The sequence below is a fragment of the Theobroma cacao genome, chromosome 6 (assembly GCF_000208745.1).
Source record: "Theobroma cacao cultivar B97-61/B2 chromosome 6, Criollo_cocoa_genome_V2, whole genome shotgun sequence".
In the NCBI taxonomy this organism is placed as follows: domain Eukaryota; kingdom Viridiplantae; phylum Streptophyta; class Magnoliopsida; order Malvales; family Malvaceae; genus Theobroma; species Theobroma cacao.
In genome coordinates, this window is record NC_030855.1 from 24,011,871 (window position 1) to 24,030,840 (window position 18,970).

The 18,970-nt window shown below is 36.5% G+C and overlaps 3 protein-coding genes across 4 annotated transcripts; 2 read left to right on the forward strand and 1 right to left on the reverse strand.

Moving 5' to 3' along the window:
• LOC18596889 (probable polyol transporter 4) lies at window positions 529–3,053 on the reverse strand. Its single transcript, XM_007025632.2, has 2 exons — window positions 2,647–3,053; window positions 529–2,022 (listed from the first exon to the last, which is right to left on the reverse strand). The coding sequence occupies exons 1-2, from the start codon at window positions 2,852–2,854 to the stop codon at window positions 659–661; spliced, it is 1,572 nt and encodes a 523-aa protein (XP_007025694.1). The 5' UTR covers window positions 2,855–3,053; the 3' UTR covers window positions 529–658.
• On the forward strand, window positions 4,467–10,947 carry LOC18596890 (splicing factor 3B subunit 2). The gene is made up of 18 exons (XM_007025634.2): window positions 4,467–4,793; window positions 5,126–5,245; window positions 5,336–5,461; window positions 5,562–5,624; window positions 5,982–6,089; window positions 6,602–6,679; window positions 6,829–6,921; window positions 7,026–7,112; window positions 7,754–7,855; window positions 7,944–8,063; window positions 8,191–8,253; window positions 8,736–8,869; window positions 9,052–9,133; window positions 9,243–9,301; window positions 9,390–9,435; window positions 9,579–9,670; window positions 9,759–9,828; window positions 10,476–10,947. Exons 1-18 carry the CDS (start codon window positions 4,536–4,538, stop codon window positions 10,545–10,547), a joined length of 1,773 nt encoding a protein of 590 aa, XP_007025696.1. The 5' UTR covers window positions 4,467–4,535; the 3' UTR covers window positions 10,548–10,947.
• LOC18596891 (dof zinc finger protein DOF1.1) lies at window positions 17,013–18,770 on the forward strand. Of its 2 annotated transcripts, XM_018123249.1 has the most exons (2): window positions 17,013–17,378; window positions 17,565–18,770. In XM_018123249.1, the coding sequence occupies exons 1-2, from the start codon at window positions 17,254–17,256 to the stop codon at window positions 18,460–18,462; spliced, it is 1,023 nt and encodes a 340-aa protein (XP_017978738.1). In that variant the 5' UTR covers window positions 17,013–17,253; the 3' UTR covers window positions 18,463–18,770. The 2 variants fall into 2 exon arrangements, with proteins under 2 accessions (XP_017978738.1, XP_017978739.1); XM_018123250.1 differs by having other exon boundaries at window positions 17,285–18,770.

Here is an 18,970-nt window from a genome sequence, read left to right on the forward strand (position 1 = left end):
TTTCTTCGCCGGCGCCGGCGTCCTCCCCTCTCTTCCCGTCGGCTTCTCTTTCTCTTCTCTCTCTCCCGGCGGATCTCTTCGCCTTCTGTCGGACGATCCCTCTCTTTCGTCGACCTCTCTCTCTCTCCTCTCAGATCTCACCCCTCTCTCTCTCTCTCTCTCCTCTCAGATCTCACCCCCCTCTCCTTGTTTTTCTTTGTTTTGTTTTCTTTTTCTGTGGCTAACTGCTGGTTCCTCCTCTTTTTTTTTTTTGCAGGGTTTTTAAAGAGCCGGGTTGTCCAAAAAATTGGACAACCCGGCGAGGGGGTTCTGGCACCCCCTGGAGTTGGTGGCCAGAACCCCCATCACGCGTAGTGGGTGGGGGATGGGATGGCGAAGGAATGGCTGGGCGTACGCCCAGCCATCCCCATTTTTTTTAAAATTTTTTTAATTATTATTATTTTATTTATTTATTTTATTTTATTTAATTTTTTTTTTTTATTTAGGTGTCTACAAGATGTATAACTATTATCAACAGCAGCATTAAACTTTTAAAATAATTGTTCTTTTTGTGATGTAAACTCTGCAGTACCAGCGTACCTCTGCATGAACTAGTTTTGAATTTACAAGCAAAGCTGCAGGAAGATTGTAGCTTAGCATGCTGGTAATTGCCTCCAACTCATTGTTTATGCACTAGACGCTCAGCATCTCTCATTTCAACCTCACCTCTTCGCCATTCTCCCTCGTTCTGAAAGAGCATTTCAATTTGCTCCAGAGATTTCCCTTTTGTTTCTGGGACACATTTGTGGACGAAAGCAACAGATAGAACTGAAGCCATGAAAAAGACGAAGAAGGTGCCTCCAACTGTGATTGCACGAGACACAGAGAGGAAGGACATACAAACAAGGCCGCTGCTGACCCTGCTAGCCACTGCTCCAAGACCAGATGCTTGAGCTCGAAGCCTTAGAGGGAATATTTCAGATGACAAGACCCAACAAACCGGGCCCATACCCACTGAGAAGAAAGCAACGTTTGCACAAACTAATAAAATTGCCAATACAATCCCACCCTGCCCATCCCCGAGGAAAGTTAAAGTGAAGCTCAAACAGAATAAGCAGAATGTCATCCCAATCGTGCTTATAAAAAGCAAAGGCTTTCTACCCAATTTGTCAATAAGAAATATTGCAATCAAGATGAACATGGTTTTGGTGAACCCAACAGCAACTGTTGCAGCAAGCAGTTCTGTATTTCCCTTTATCCCAGCATCTTTGAAAATTGTGGGACTGTAATAAACAGTTGCATCAATACCTGTGACCTGTTGGAAGCATTGAATTCCACAACCTGTGATCAGCATCCGCCTAACTGCAGGAGTAGGATTTAATATCTCATGCCATACTGCTTTCGCTTCATACTTCTCTGCATTAGCAATCCCGGCAGCTGCTTGTATTTCTGCTAATCTGTCTTCCACTTCTCTTTCACTGTCATATGTCTTTGAAAGCACAGATCTTGCTTCTTGGACTCTGTTTTGCATTACCAGCCACCTTGGGGATTCAGGAATTATGAACAAGGCAAACCCAATAAAAACTGAGGGAAGGATTCCCACACCAAGCATAATCCTCCAGTTTACATGTACTGGAAACCCTGAAAACGCATAGTTTGAGATGTATCCAAGAAGAATTCCTAGATTCACGAAGATCTCAGGAAAGGAAGTAAGAGATCCTCTGGTAATGGAAGGTGATATCTCGGCAATGTACACAGGTGCAATCATGACTCCAAAACCTATCCCAATCCCAGCCAAGAGTCTGCCTATCATCAATATTTGAAAAGAAGGTGCCAGAGACATTATAGCTGCACCTGATTGAAAGACAACGGCCGCAAGGGCTATTGTCCATTTTCTACCAATGGCATCTGATGTTCTCCCACCAGCCAAACTACCCAAAAGTGAAACTATGCTTAAAATTCCCACAAGAACTTCTTCTTGTACCTCTGATATCTTCAAATCCTCCTGAATGAATATAATTGCTCCACTCATAACACCCACATCTGAGAAACAACACTACATAATATTAACATAAGTGTCGTTCTTTACATGAGGAAGCAGATAATCATCATTTGCCATTCCTGTACATGGTTAGCACTGATTTTGAAAATCTACTGGTAATTCTTCCCCCCAAATATCCCACTAAGCAACTGTTTGAAGTAAAACTGAAGAACAGAGTTATGCAGAATGATTACTGGAGTTTGGGTTGTGCGAAAATATTTTTTTACGTTGGACATAATGCAGTTCTATCAAAATGGGAAGCCTACTGTTGAAAATTCTGTTCTCTGACAAAAATCCGAAATCATCTCTTCCTATTTATATGCAAATGAACCATTTGTCCTGAAACTTAATTAAGAATAATTTAAACGCAATAAGACAGAAACATGGTCAAGCTAGAAAAACCATTAACCATTTATATACAAATATCCAAATCCTGCATCCAACAATACAAAGCACATTCCTGTGCATTGCATTGACCCCAAGCCAATAGAATTCTTTAAAACCCGACAAAATATATAACTGGGATTTCGCCAATTAAGCAGATCAAACCCAAAAAAAGAAAAGCAAACACATCAAATTAAAAATAAAGAGATCTTGTAGGGAAAAAGAAAATGACAAGGACAAACCGTAGCCGAGGAGCACAGAATTGAGAGAGGCTAAAATGGCACAAGCAAAAACATATTTCCTCGTATTACTATTGATATTATTAACAATAACACCCTCTTCTGCCGTCTTCTTGTGTCGTAGAATATTTGTCAGCACAATTTCATCCTCTGCTGCATCTGATCCCATTCTCTCGTACTTCATGTTGTTCCCATTTTCCTGAACTCCCATTGTCTGACAATTTCCACAACAATTTCGTAAACATATATATAGTTTTATCTCTAGATTTTATCATAACCCAAACAAAAAAGGAATCAAAATAAATATTTTTTATGTTTTTTTTTTATATTAATTCTTCTCCCCCTCTCTTCTGAGGAAAAACAAAAACGGAAGGGAGAGGCAGACAGAGAGAAACAAGTTTGGGAATACAGGAAATTCAGATCTGGTTTTTCTTTTTGTTGCATGGAAATAAATTAAATGTGGCTTTCTTTGTTTTTGCTTGTTTCCTACGTAAGCAAACACTGAAACAGCCATCCAGACGCGACCAAGGAAAGTTACGTGGGTGAATGGGACCCGTTTTCCACGCCCTGTTTCTTTATATCCAATCATGAGATGCCAAGTCAGTTCCTTGCACCTTGGTGTCTGTGTTCTTGTTTTCAACCGAACGGAAGTATGTGAGTTTAGATTGAGTGGACCCCACTTGTGGACAGATGGAGGGTTTCCAATGCTCTCTCTCGTTGGTGAGTTTTGATTAGCTGCGGTGCGACTGGTGAAAATTTGATGTAAAGGAATATCATAACTTTCTCAATTTTTAAACGGCACAATATTTAATTTTTTATTTTTTATTACATTTAATCAATTTTTTATATTTATATTTTAAATTAAATAAGTTTTTATAATTAATAATTTATTAATTATTATTAATTAAAATATTATTCATTATTTTATATCATGTAACATTAACATTATATAATGATAAATCATAAGAGATATTGATGTGGGATAATAATATAGTTAGGTGACTTTTTTCATCTTTTACGTTAGTTATATCAACTTTAAGTATGTATAAAATAATAAGTGATATTTAATTAAAGATAATTAATCAATTATTAATTATAAAAATTTATTTAATTTAAAATAATAATATAATATTTTTAATTAAATGCAATAAAATAAAATTTTTTGAATAATTTAAGAAAATTTTCAAAATTTTTTTTTCTTAAATATGTGTTATTTGCTGACATAGTTGCATGCCAAACTTAGATATTAATATTAATTTTTTTCCATTCTAATTTCAAATTAAATTTAAGTTTTTTTACTTGTTATGTTGACATATCATAATTGTTTTATTATTTATGAAAGAAAAATCATTAATATAACACTTTCCATAAAAGTTATATTTGTTAATGTGAAAGTGCAATTTGACATGGCATTAAATATAACTCAAAATTATTTTAAAAAATCAATGTAACTTTCATTTTGAAAATTTTGATTTCATGTGAAAATTGACTCAATTCTTCCGCTCACATAATGGAAGAGAACATCAAGGAAAACCCAATTTGAATGGGTAAATATAAATGGTAGGCACAAATAGATTAAAAAAATGGTCATTTCTTTCGTAGGAAAGTATATATTGGGCTATATTGTTATGGCCCATCAAGATTAAATTGGGCCCATTAAGGTACCCACTAAAAGCCCATTTTTCGTGTCCAATCGTAACCGACTCATAAGCCCATCTTTATTCAATTTCCTATTCGACAATAACATGACCGACTCAGAGCCCAACTTCTGTCACGTGCCATCAGATCCATACGTGCGTATCCCTCACCAGATATAACCACCCTTTCCTTTACCCCCCTTTCCTACTCTCTCAAAACCCTCCCAACTCCGTCCGTCCGATTGAACAAAGAGAATGACCGCCGAGGTACTCTCGCACCAAAACGGTGCCGTCGTATCCAACGGAGATCTGAATAAAAAAACCTCTAACGCGAACCCCTCCGTCGCCTCCAAGAAGTCTCGCGAGAGCGAACGACGTCGTCGCAGGCGCAAGCAGAAGAAGAACAAGAAGACCTCCCACCTACAGAATGACGCCGCAAACGGTGCGGTTTCCGATGCCGGTGACAGCGACGCCGGCGAAGATGAAACGAAGGAAAACTCCGATCCTCAACAGGTGTCTTCCTTTTTCTCTTTTGAGATTTCTAGGGTTTTACTGATATAATTGTTTCATTTGGTATCTGTATTTCTTCGTATATAATACAGTTTTAGCATGCGCTTTTGATAGCGATTTAAGGATTTTTGGTTCTCTTGAGCTGAAATGGAGTTGAGAATATTTTCATTTTTTCCTTGTAATTTTTTACGTAATTATATATTTTAGTCTGACATTTTTTCTTATAGTTATTTGTGTTCAGTCTAAGTTTTCCTTTAAGCCTATCCGCACTTTAATTAACTTACATTTTGTTTCGATATTGATTTTAGCAAGTTTCTTTTTCTTTGAAATTTTAGATCACGGAACAAGTTGTGGTTGAGTATGTTCCTGAAAAAGCTGAGTTAGATGATGGTATTGATGAGGAATTTAGGAAGGTTTTTGAAAAATTCAGCTTCTGGGAAGCTGCTGGTTCTGAGGTAATGAAAGTCTGGTTGGATATTATCACTTTTATTAACTTTTGAGTTCCTTATCCGTTCTCTAAAAAACTTGGTATGCTATGTATACAGGAGACGGATAAGAAGGATGAGTCTGCTGAAGATGCGGATGCAAAGAAAAAGGATGATTCTGACTCAGATGAGGAAGAACAGGATAATCAACAAAAAGAGAAAGGCGTATCAAATAAGAAGAAGAAGGTTTTTGTTTTTTCTCCCTTTTTTTTTTTCTATTATTCTTGGTTATTATGGTATTTTGTTGGTTTTGATGAGACTGAACTTATATTGTTGTAATTAACAGCTTCAAAGGCGGATGAAAATTGCTGAACTGAAACAGATTTGCTCAAGGCCTGATGTTGTGGAGGTATGCATAATTTTTCTCTTACTGTTCATTTGGAATTTCTTTATCTTTCTGCATGTGTAGCTGTTAATGTTCGGTTCTCTTTATGGTCATTTGAGAAACCTGTCTACTTTGTTCTTAAACCTGCATTAAAAAATTTATAGCCAATTGTTGAATCAGAGCACATTTGCTGCTAAATTTCTTGATAGGCTATGAATTTATGAATTTTTTTTTTCTTTTGAGATGAAGAAATCTTACTTTTTTACATTTTCTTTTCACGGTTAGTAAGTGCTTTTCTTTGCTCTATTTTTCTTATGTAAGAGCTTTTATTTTTCCTGTGTTTATAATTCATTAGTGTATGATAGTTATGTTTATTTTCAGGTCTGGGATGCAACTGCTTCAGATCCTAAGTTGCTGGTTTTTTTGAAGGCATACCGAAATACTGTTCCTGTGCCAAGGCATTGGTGCCAGAAAAGGAAATATTTGCAGGTTAGTGATTCTTGGTACCATAACGACTAATATGGGTCAAATATGTGTGCATGGCTGGCAGGCATGATATTGATGAGTGATTTAGGGAAGAGGGTGAGGGAAGATCAAGTCGATAAGGTTTCTCTTATATGTATATATGCTTCTTGCAGGGGAGCGGCTGTGACAACCTTGGAGCCTGGACTTGTAGGTGTTTTGCAAAGAGGACTCTTGATTGATTTCTCTTTTAATATGATTGCTCTGTGGGTTGGGATATAGATATTTATGAGGTTTTCTGGTAGCATAGCATAACTTTTCATGCTAGATGTTGGAGGATATTTGTTCATTGTTAAGGTTCTAATTAATCTGTTTTGAATTTTCAGATGCCTTTCCATTGTGCTAAATGCTCGGGCTAGATCCGTCTAAGATTTATTTATTTATTTATTTAAGTAACCTGAGTTGGATGCAGAAGTTTCCTACTGTTTTTGGCTGTGTTCACTTCTGGTATCTCATTGTGTTTTGGATCTTTTCTGTAGGGAAAGCGTGGTATTGAGAAGCAACCATTTCAGCTTCCTGATTTCATTGCTGCGACAGGAATTGAGAAAATTAGACAGGTAAATTTAATTTCATTACTATACCAAATTGTATAGTGTCCTATTTATGTCAAGAAAATCATCTGTGATAGATGCCCTTTTGGAAAACTATATAATGACATTCTGGATTTAAACTCAAGAATTAACTTATGTTCTCTTTTCTCATTCAGGCTTACATTGAAAAGGAGGACAGTAAGAAGTTGAAACAAAAGCAACGTGAGCGTATGCAGCCAAAGATGGGGAAAATGGATATTGACTATCAGGTTTCTTAGTTTCTTGTTTCATGAATTGCTTTTTTTTTGGGCCTTGTATCTGAAATGATAGTCTTGTTCCTTCTAGCTAATGATGTTCTGGTTTCTGCTTTTAGGTTCTCCATGATGCATTCTTTAAATATCAGACAAAGCCAAAGCTGACAACTCACGGGGACCTCTATCATGAAGGGAAGGAATTTGAGGTACTCTTCTGCTATTTTTACTTGGATATGAGGCTGCCTTTTATACTTCATGAATACATGTGTCAGTTGATTTAAATTGATATACAATTATAAAGACATCTTAAGGCTGTAAGTTGAATTGTTAAGATTTTTGGGACATTAGGGCATTGTAGGATACCGATGTACTGCAAATTTTGCAGGTGATTGGAGCATATGCTGGGTCCTAAGTAGGTCGGGGTGGTTTTGTGGTTACTGCAAAATGTGAGCAGTTACATAGTCTAGCTTAATTCAAACGAAATGAAGAAATTTTGTTTTATAAATGCTTGTGTGAGTCTGTGGGTTATAGAAACTGGACTTCTTGGTGGACTTAGTAGGGCTTGAGAATTTTGTGGATTAAGTGCTGTGAGCTCAGACCTTTTATACTTGTAACATGTAGTCTCATGTTGCTATTTAAACCTTGTGTGAATTCATTGGCCTTCTAGTCACCATGGTGACTTGGCTGAAACATTCAACCTGGAGATGTATTATGTGCTGAAACTGGCTTGTGATATTGACACTTTTCTGGGTAATCTCGAATGAAAAAATGAATGTCTGATGATATATGTCTATTTTTTAGTAGTTTTTCCCATTGTTTCAAATTAACATTGTTCTTTGGACTACAGGTAAAGTTGCGGGAGATGAAGCCAGGCTCTCTATCACATGAATTGAAAGAAGCTCTTGGTATGCCGGAGGGTGCTCCACCCCCATGGCTTATCAATATGCAGGTTAGTTTGGTTAAAATCCTGAGTTTATTTTTGCATGTTATATCTCAGTATTGTTGGTATTGTTTTAACTGGTAATTTGGCCTTTCAGAGATATGGTCCTCCACCATCATACCCACAGTTGAAAATACCAGGGCTAAATGCACCCATCCCTCTTGGAGCAATCTTTGGTTATCACCCTGGTGGCTGGGGCAAGCCTCCAGTAGATGAGGTAAGCCTTTGGAAGTTGTGTGTATTCTTTGTGTTCTAGTAAGCTTGAAGGCTATCTTTACATGAGGTAATCTTTTTAATATATCCCTCGTCTAACATTCTTTCTTTTTCCTACTTATTGTCATTAGTATGGACGACCTTTGTATGGAGATGTTTTTGGAGTTCAGCAGCAAGAACAACCCAACTATGAGGTACTTCCAAGATTTTTATGAAGAGTGTATTTTGGATATTCTTTTAGTTCTCTTGACTGATATGTTACCTCTAGGGCTTTTAGCAAGTGTTTTTCTACTTGTATTTTTATTGTTCTTCATATGATAAAAATTGACTACAGTAAAAAAGAATTGATAAGGGTGTAATGTCCTAACATTAAAGGAGCCACACAACTAGCCTCCATTCTTTTCCCTCTCTAGGAGTAGAACAGCTTAATTTAGATTATAATTTTGTATTCTCCATGATAATGTGTAAACTTTTGTCAAATTCTTTGAAACCTTGGATTTTACTGGATGATATTCTGCTAGAAACATTCAGCCAAACCTGGTTGTGGTGTGGTTTATGTATTTGGCTACAAGTGCTATTTGTATGAAAATGAAGATTAGTATTAATAACTTCAATGTTTTTTTTAAAGTAAATTTTCATTTTTTTTTTGTGCCTATAATCAAATGATGAAATCCAGGAGGAGCCTGTTGATAAGTCAAAGCACTGGGGTGATTTGGAGGAAGAGGAAGAGGAAGAAGAGGAGGAAGAGGAAGAGGAGATTGAGGAAGAGGAGTTAGAGGATGGCATTCAATCAGTCGATAGCCTTTCAAGGTATTTTTTTCTTCCAGTACTTTTTATCTGTTTAGGGTTGTAAACTGTTTTGCTGCCCAAAATTGTCAGGCCAGGTGCTTTGTCAGTTTGATTTTGACTTGATAAATAGCCATATGATTGTTCCATGTTGTGTTTGGAGTAGTAAATTTTCTAATAACCATTTTTTCCCCTTTTGACCCCAGTACTCCTACTGGTGTTGAGACACCTGACGTCATTGACCTTCGTAAACAGCAGAGAAAGGAGCCTGAGAGGCCTCTTTACCAAGTGAGTATTATATTTGAAACTTTTCTGTGTCCACATTTCGTAGCACCTATATATATATGTTTATGATATTCCTTCTCATTGCTTCTCGTTTGTCTTTGTTTCTTTGAAGGTACTTGAAGAAAAAGAAGAGAGGATTGCCCCTGGGACTTTACTTGGGACAACACACACGTAAGAATCTGTGATTTTTTTTATTCTTTTTGGTTCGTATAGCTTTAAATCTTTGAAGAAGGTAATCAAACTTGTTTTTTACATGCAGTTATGTGGTTAACACTGGCACTCAAGACAAGTCAGCAGCCAAAAGGGTAAGAGAGATGACTTGTATTTGATCTTGCAATTGTTTCCTAGGTGGCTATATGACTATAGTTGTGTTAGGTTTAGAAGTTATCCTGAATTGATATTTCTTTCATAATTTGTGTGAATTTAAATTTTCTTTCTCTTGTCGCAGGTTGATCTTCTTAAGGGTCAAAAATCTGACAGGGTGGAAGTTAGTCTACAGCCAGAGGAGTTGGAACTTATGGACAATGTGTTGCCTGCAAAGTGAGTTGAACTCTTGTAATTTTACCATCTAAGTACATGTAGTCCCTGAAGTTAAATTTACTTTACTCACTTTTGTCGATTTACATAGGTATGAAGAAGCTAGGGAGGAGGAGAAGCTACGAAGTCAGCGTGAGGACTTCAGTGATATGGTGGCTGAGGTAAGCCTTAGGATTAATTTTGATGAAAAATGTTGGGTGGGTTTCTTCACGGGAGAGAGTTGACTGTTTTCTAAATACTCTAAAAGCCAAAAGAAGAAAAGGAAAAAAAAAAAAAGGCTTGCATCAAATATGACATTGCTTTAAAATTAGCTTACAGGATTTGTTGACAGACTCCCTACTCTGCTGACATGGTAAAACGAACATAAGTGTAATGTCACTTTCAATTCAATGTTGTTGATGATATGAAAGATGGTAAAATTTTACTAATATTTTCTACTAACAATCAAATCAAAGGTTGAATGCACAAGCTATTTGCAACCCTCACATTCATATTACATCTCATAATAGGTCCTTCTGTTTGACTCTTTGTTGGATAGTTAGGTGTACTTGAATTTAGTTGAGGTCTTTGAAACATTTGGGTCACATGATTGATTGTGCTGTTTTTGTTATTAAAGTTAGCAGAATATTTTCAACGGTCCTTTGTACAAAACTCTCTGAAAGGGGAGACTTATCTTTTTAAGTCTTGCTTTTAAACTTTGGATGGAATAGATCATATGCTTGCATGCTTACAATTTTGAGGGCGCCAGAATTGGTTGGGGATTCCATGTTTGTTAACGGTTATAATGATGAGATTGTATTTGCTGCAGAATGAGAAGAAAAGGAAGCGAAAGATGCAGGAGAAAGAGGGGAAATCAAAGAAGAAGGATTTCAAATTCTAAGGAGGCCAAGGAATTTTTCTTCCTGGTGTTAGGAGTAGAAGCTAGCGTTTTAACATCTCGGAATTACTGGCCTGGATTGTCCATGTTTATTTGGAAGCTGACTTACTTTCTCCCGTGGAGAATCAGAGTTCCTTTACGTTTGTGTTAGATGGTGTACCCAATCCGTTTTGCATCAAATGTATGCTGTATGATGCGCTTCTATAATATAAAAAATGTGAATTATACCTATCAGCGTCACCACCTCTTCTACTCCACTGGCCCAATATTTATTGTTATTATTATTGGCTTATTGCTCCCAATACGTAGCAGTCTGGACTGGAAAAGACGCACGACTTTGTAATTCAAGCAGTATTTTCCTTTTGTGATAACCAAGTTATAGACGTATCTCCAATTCTCAAAATTTGATTGCAGACGAGAAAGTGCTTAATAAGTATGCGATTCATTTCTAGGATTAGGTGTTTTGCCAGTAAACATGGAGAAATCCGGAATGAAAACTGATTGGGTGTCACTTGCATTTAAAGAATGAGTGCCTAATATTTTAATCAATGTCAACCACACAACAATCTTCACTCTTTTTTACTCTAATCCCTCCACGTTAGTGTAATCATCAAATAGGGGATTCATTGCATGCAAATGTAAATAGTTTCCCTTTTTCCTTTTGGGAGGTACAAGGTTAAAGAAAATCATTACAAACAAATGGGATTTTGCAAATTTTGACATGCAGAGAGGGTTGGTGAGACGCGCATGCTAAACTTTTTCATCCATGCCAACGCCACTGCCATCGAGTAGTGGTGAAGATTAGATTAAAAAAACAAAAAAGAAAGAAAGTAAAACCCATCCTTGTCAATGATCTCTCTCTGTGTGTTTATGGATTTTCATGTGGGCGAGAAGTCTTAGCATGAACCACGTCTTTTACCTTCCAAAATGATGACTCCATAAAGAGGAGGGAGGCTGAGTTGGAATTTGATTTTGCTTCCTGTAGCCATGATAGGTCCTTCTCACTTTGCCTGCATGAATGAACCAAGACCCCAAAAGTTGATAGTAGTAAAGATTCTAAAGTGGATCCTCGTCATCATCTATGTCTAGCACCATCTTCGCCATTAAGCAACCAGATTGAGAGAGAGAGAGAGATAGGGGAGATTTTAATGGTAAATTCATGGAATCGAAACACGCCACACACGCTTACCTCATGGAACCAACGTCAATTGCTTACCCTTACCCAACTCTTAACATTTCCGGCGGCGGCCTTATTTATGGACCACGGAAGTTTTAACATCATTAATTAATTGATTAATAATTATAGTAACAATTTTTCATTATTATAATCTACAATGTTTTTAAAGGATTCCACTAGGTACTCCAATTTGTCCAATAATTATAGAAAATTTTTTAATTGATAACATGATGTATGAATATTTCTTTTTTTGGTTTCCTCCTCAGCTATCACTTGACCTCTTAGTCTTTGCATATGCTCATGCCTTGCAAGAAAGGGCAAGAAATTTCCCCAAAAAGAATTATGCAAGGCATGATTACAATTTTCTTGACATTACATGGAAGAATATTAAGCTCTGATCACAAACTAACTTCATCGTGCAGATTAAGAGGGGGTTAGCAAGGGCCGGGGCCGACCAAGGACAAAGTTTGGGGCCCTCAGGGCTGTGAGTGTTGATGGCTGATAGGTGCTGTCAAAGCCTACGTTGACACTTTTGAGAGAGGTTGATTCTACTATCAGGAATCCAACTAGTAGTATTATTTGGCACTTGAGCGTGACACTTTCTTTATCATTCAGCCAACCGTCAGATGCTGCAGCTTGACACAACCTTTCCCCTTTTTTCATATATACCTTACTTCTTCATTACTCTCTCGTAGACCTAATCCACATTGACCAACCATGGCCACCCATCTCCAAACTGCGACTAGCTGATTGGTTGTTTTTTTCACATGAACAGAGTTGATTGGACAGGTTTTGCCTAAAAACTTTACTTTACCTCATCAGCTGTCAAATTTTTCATTGAGTTCATGTTAAACGCTTATTTTATCAGATGTCCAGGAAAAGGGGAAGGCTTTTAATCATGATCAATGTCGCCTTATTGTTATGGAGTCAAAGTTTAAACCTTACATGCAAGCAATATCCTGCAATAAGTTAAGAGGTCATCTCCAATGTCCAAATCTTGAGTCATTATCTTTATAAATTGTTGTATGAATAAGGGTTGTGTAGGTATTTGATTGTGATTAATATGTATTTTTTTTAAAATTATTTTATAATATAATATTATATAAAAATAATTAAAAAATAAAATATTATTTTATGTAGAATAATTAAAATAAGTGAAGTGCTACTTTACTTAGAATAATTAAAATAAATGAAGCACTATTTTACGTAGAACAATTAAAATAAGTAAAGTGTTACTTTAAACAAAACAATTAGAATAAATGAAACATTATTTCATATGAACACCTAATATAAACAAAACAGTTACTTCATACGGAATAACCATTTCACACAGATGATAGTGAAAGTAACTCGGAATAAGTGATAGAGTTTATGGGTTACTTTCATCTTAAGATGTTTCGAAGAGTTTGATTTGGTGACTTAGATGTGAAGGTAGTTAAAGATGTCTTCTTTTTAACTTTTTTTCTAATATACAAGTGTTTTCTCATTTTATCTTGATTTCGTATACTTGTTCATATCTACATTTTTCTCTTGTACTTATTCACATACAGCTTCTTTTTTTGTACCTATTTACGTATAATTTTTTTTATGCCTTTTTACGTATATTTATTCTTTTTTACCTTTTATTTGAGAATAAGTCTTATTACACTTGATTACTTCAACAGTTACACAATGAGTTTTTAATCATTATTCGACATTAATTCTCAATAACGATTACCTAATATTAAAGTTCTTCTTAATAAAGTCATTCATTACGTGCATTAAAACTTTTTTTTTGTGACTATTACTTTTGGCACTATATAAATAAAGCCTTCACAATTCATCCGAGCCTCTTTACCCCAGACCTAACACATTCTCCTCCAGAGTTTCTCTCTCCAATCCTCTTTTACTCTCTAATTCTTTTTTTATTCTCTTCTATCTGTCACGATACTTAGTGTTTTAAGAACTGCTCTGATCTTTCTCTCCTCTGCCTTCGACATATCTTTTTACTTGTTTGCAAGGCTTTCTCTCTTTGTTGCAAGAACCCCTTTTACATGTTGTGAACCAAATTCAATAGCCGGTTGAGCTTTGACTTGCTAATTAATCTTATTAGATAGGTTGAATTATTGATTAACATTTTGTCAAATATCAATTAGACAGCTTGGGATTTTGATTTTTGGCCCTTTCTGCCGCCCAAAGCTGAAGATTTGGGGCCGTTGGATCCCATCAGTGAACAAAATCTTGTTCTGAAGCTCTGTTTATGTGTGATCTCAAACTTGTCAGCTTGGCATGCAGTCTTCTGTCAGTTCATGAATTGGTTGAGCTATTGAACTTGGGATCTCCAAGTCTCAATCTCAAGACAAAAAGTTAGGCAAGAACGTTCACAGGAAGTTGGGTTTCTCTGCAAATTTTGCTTGTTCAGAAACAAAGAAACAAAACTCCAACTTCCTGTTTAATTGTGAATGGTAATCTGCCACTTTACGCTTCCTGTTTTAGGCTTAAGCTTTTCCAGGGAGCAAAGTGTTATTATCTGCATGAAAACTGGCTCAAGCTTTCCTTAATGTGGACAGTGGACAGGTTCTTTTAGACTTAAAATCTTTTTCCAACAAGCCTTACCTTGCCAAATTTAGTTGCTGCCCTGAACATAAGTTCAACAATAAAAACAAAAACATCCATTCTGATTCAGGCCTTTCAGAGGAATCCCAAGAGAGAACAACCTGAAAAGAGGGGGAAGAGTAGTGAAAATGACAACAGAAACACTTGGAAAGAGGAACAAAAGATTTATGAAAACGGGGTATCGATGATCCATTAATTTCTTCTTCATTATTTTAAAAGCATAAAACAAATTGATCTCCCATGAACATCATGATTCTCCTGCATCGCTTTCCAACTGTTTCCTGATATTGGACAACACAATTTCTCGAATGGGGGGTCAAAATTGGCTCTCGAGGCTACGTATTAAACTTCTATATTCATGATTCAACGCGGCTGCCGATGGGTCACTGTTCCATTATATTCTAAGTGAATTCAATTCTCAACGGGCACCAACCTTTGAACAGACCCCATATTCACATTCCAACCAGGATTTTCCATCAATTGCTCTAGTGGTCCAGCAGGGGAGAGACCCCATCACCAATGATGTTTCGACACGTGCAGTCCAGGTCCCTTAGGATTAATGATAATGATACTCTAATATGGGCTGCTGCGACTTCTTGTTTATATTAATTATGTGCCATGCTGAATATATTAATGTTTAAGTACCAAGGTGGTATGATGAGCTATTAACCTCTTAGGTGGAAGAGTTATACTCTTTGGGATTAAACTAGTGATTTAAGTTTGATCATGAAGCTAAACTTGCTTAGTCGCTTTCTTCATTTGTGCCACAGACATTCTGTTTTGTCCTTTTGAAAAAGGGTTGAAGAAATTTTGGCAATACCATCCACTTTACCTAACCAACCGACCAAGTTTGATTTCCATTCACATTCCCCCCCTTAGATTAACATGTAAGAATGATACTTAATTTGTTGTTTTCTTTTTTAATTATGGCTTATGCTTCACTCGTGGCTTAATTATTTGCACGTGGCTTTCATGGTCCAATTTTGCGCGACGGCCAACTTGCACGAATCATTCTTTCGTATTCTTTGAGTCCTTCATGGAGGCTAGCGACGAACTTTTACCATGCCAAATTTATTCGAATCCTTGATGAAATCCGAATACAATTATTGTTATTTTGATTCTCGAATTTTTTTTGAATATTTACAATCAATTCGAAAGATTTATGAATTGTCGTATATATACATGTTAGACATTTGCCATTGATAATAATGTAAGACATAATGTTATGTTTTACTGGAAAAAAAATTTAAAAAGTCTGATAATGTTGTCATTTTTTATAATTATTTAATGAATTGATTTTATTAATATAAAATGCAATCAATCACTAAACTTTGTTATACTTTCAAAATTTATCATTAGTAATCTTTTGACACCTAAATGGTAGATGTAAATAAAATATTAAAAAAATAAATCTTATATGAAATTGATGTATGTATTTTGATTTTTCAGTCTTTGAGAAATAAAAGTAGATTTCCAATCTTAAATGGAATTAATATATTCTCCCAATTAACTATCAGACAAAAAAATATACTAGTAATCTTTGTGATTGCTTGCCATCACTTTCAGACTAAAAGATGTTGCTTATATTCATAGACAGAATCAAATCTTATACATACTAAAATGGAGAGATGCTTTGTGGGAACAGCCACCAGCTTCTATTCAATCAGAGACTGTTTTGTTAGCATTAGAGTAGATAAGAGTAGTGTACCCTCTATATTATTCTCGAGGGGCTGCCCTAACACTTGTTACAATTTCAGAGCAAAACCCTCCCTGTAGAAAGTTTTTCTCTCTCTCTCTCTCTTCTTTCTCTGTGTGTGTCTTTATTTGATGATTTTCCCACTTGGTGTGTTCATGATATGCCGAACCCGAAATGAAATGAGTGATTGATTTAAGAGAGAAAAGAAACAAAAGTCAATTTCATGGCCGGTGACTGCTAATTTGACACAAAATGGACCCCCTAGCATATATAGCGGCATCAGATTTCTAACATCATTTTATTTGAAAAACAACAGAAAATTATAAGGGTTTGCCATAGATTTAACTCTGCTGCTTTTAGTAGCAATAATTCGGCTTCTCTAGATCCGGGCTCAAGCCGATCGTTCACATAAATGGCCGAGCACACACGTGTGTAAGTAGCAGTAACACTCCCAACACTGATTTGTGATATCATGTGCATAGGCCCTTAGGATCATCACAACCTCTAGTGCATCACCTACCAGCTATCACGTGACGCCAACGCTTCCTTAACCCCAAAATTATAAGTCGTTTGGGACCTTATTCTTGTATCGGCATATTTATCGATATTTGATTTAATGATAAATATATATATATATATAATATTTATTTAAATAATTTATTTAAATAAAAATGAAAAAAAATGTATACAAATAATTAAAACTGAACATATATGATCCAGTGGATATATAAATGAATGTCAATACAAAATATTGTTATCATGATATGCTAACATTCCATAATATAACGTTTAATATTCATAGCTTAATTAGTTTAGTGTTACTTATTATAGTAATATAGCATGAGCTCTTCGTTGTCTTTACAGCCCATACAATCACTCCACTATCGACGGTACAGGAAATTCCACGTGTCACCAACCCACATCCACCTTCAGGCCTAAGGAATTCTCTCTCCTCTCCCCATCTCTTTGATCTCCCTACATCTTCATTTTTTGCACTATAAAATTCTTTGGGCAGGCAAGGGCAAGTGCTTCTATATATCAGATTACCTGTTTACCGAAGTTAAAGGCAACCCCTAATCCCCACACATATATCAAGCAAAGCCTTCTTGAACCATACCAAGTTCAAGTAATTCTGATTTTTGAACTTGTTCTTATTATATAATTTTATTATTATTCCCTTATATACTGAGTAGGCTGGCATATAGGGATCACTTGGATTAAAGAGTAGAGAGGCTCAAAGCATGCTCACTTCTCATCACCTTCCAGGGAATTTCCTCGCATTCGACACGCTCCATTATCCGATCGCTTCAAAACATCACACTGTTTGGCTTATAAGCAAGAATCTCATCATCCTGCTCTTCTTCAGGTTGATCTCTCTCCTTGCACCTCGATCCAAGGGCTAGGATTTTTAATTATAGGGTTTATTTTTTAGTTTGACCTGATCATCGTAATAGAGAACTTTGCTTCTCATCGCTCTTACTTGCGGTAGCTTGTTAGAGGTTTCTGAAGTTAGATATAGAGATATGGGGTTGAGTTCTAAACAGGTTTCTAGTGATGGTCTTGGCTGGAGCCAATCTTTGTTGCAGGCTCAAACACTGGGGCTACCAAAAGCTTCACCAGCGAAGAGGCAGCAGCCACAAAACCAGCAGCAGCAATCGGAGCCATTGAAGTGTCCAAGGTGTGATTCTACAAATACAAAGTTCTGTTACTACAACAACTATAACAAGTCACAGCCTAGGCATTTCTGCAAGACTTGTAAAAGGCACTGGACTAAAGGTGGTACTCTCCGCAATGTTCCTGTTGGTGGAGGCCGCAAAAACAAGCGGCTTAAGACATCAAATAGCAGCACAGCCGCCGCCGCCCCTGCGAGCACTAGCACAACCAGTGCCATCAAAAGCTCCACTGCCTCTGGTGTTAACAATAATAGGCTCAATACTTTCATGGCAGTTCAGCCGCAGCAACAAAGGCAGGATCTTCAGCTTCCACTTGCTGATCAGAAGAACATATCGAATATTCAATTTCAGGCGCTGAGCCGTCCACCATCTTCATTGTTGCAGCAGAATTCTATCAATTGCAGCAACTTGGACGGCAAAAGTTTCAGCACAAGCAATGGCGTGTTCCTGGGTTCAACCCTGCCTTTGCCTCAAACTCAAGGCTTACAATTTCCATTTTCAAGTTCAAGCTCAAGTTCTTTTGACACAACCCGATCTTCAATATCAACCTCATTTCAATCTTCAACTATCTATAACTACACTGGAGAAACAATGGAGGATCCAACCATCACCAGCGTCATCATGCCCACCACAAGCGGTACTTTTTCACAGCCATGGCAAGTCCCTATTACAAGTAGTGGCATGGACATGACAAACTACTGGAATTGGGATGATATTGATGCACTTGTTTCTACTGATCTCAACATGCCATGGGATGATTCTGAGATCAAACCATGAATGTCCTTTAACGATATATCCATTGTCTATAGCGTTTTTTCTTGATTTGGGCGTTCCTATTTAGTAGAGGACGGTTCAATTTTTTTTTTCTCTTTAAATTTATCAGTCTCTATAAGAATCCCCCTCTTTCTGTTATTTTTTCCCTTTCCTAGATTGGTTATTAATATGTATAGTCTTCCCTTTTAAACTTATAACTGTTAAAATGAGATGAGACTGTTTGGGGCTGTCATTTTTCAGATTCAGCTTCAGGGTGAAGGTGTACATTTTGTACTCTACCTCTTATATAATGCAATGTGTATGTTAGGTTAGGTTTGTTCCTCATTTTATGAATGGAATAAGGGTGGGAGATGTGATGGGATATATCACGTATGAAGAGTTCAGAAATGGGGTCTGTTCCAGCTATGCTGGGCTAACTGGATGTGATGGAAGATTCTTGTGGATATGTATATGTTCCATCTGAATACTACTAGTATTTCCATGGAATTGTTTCTGCATAATTTATGACCAC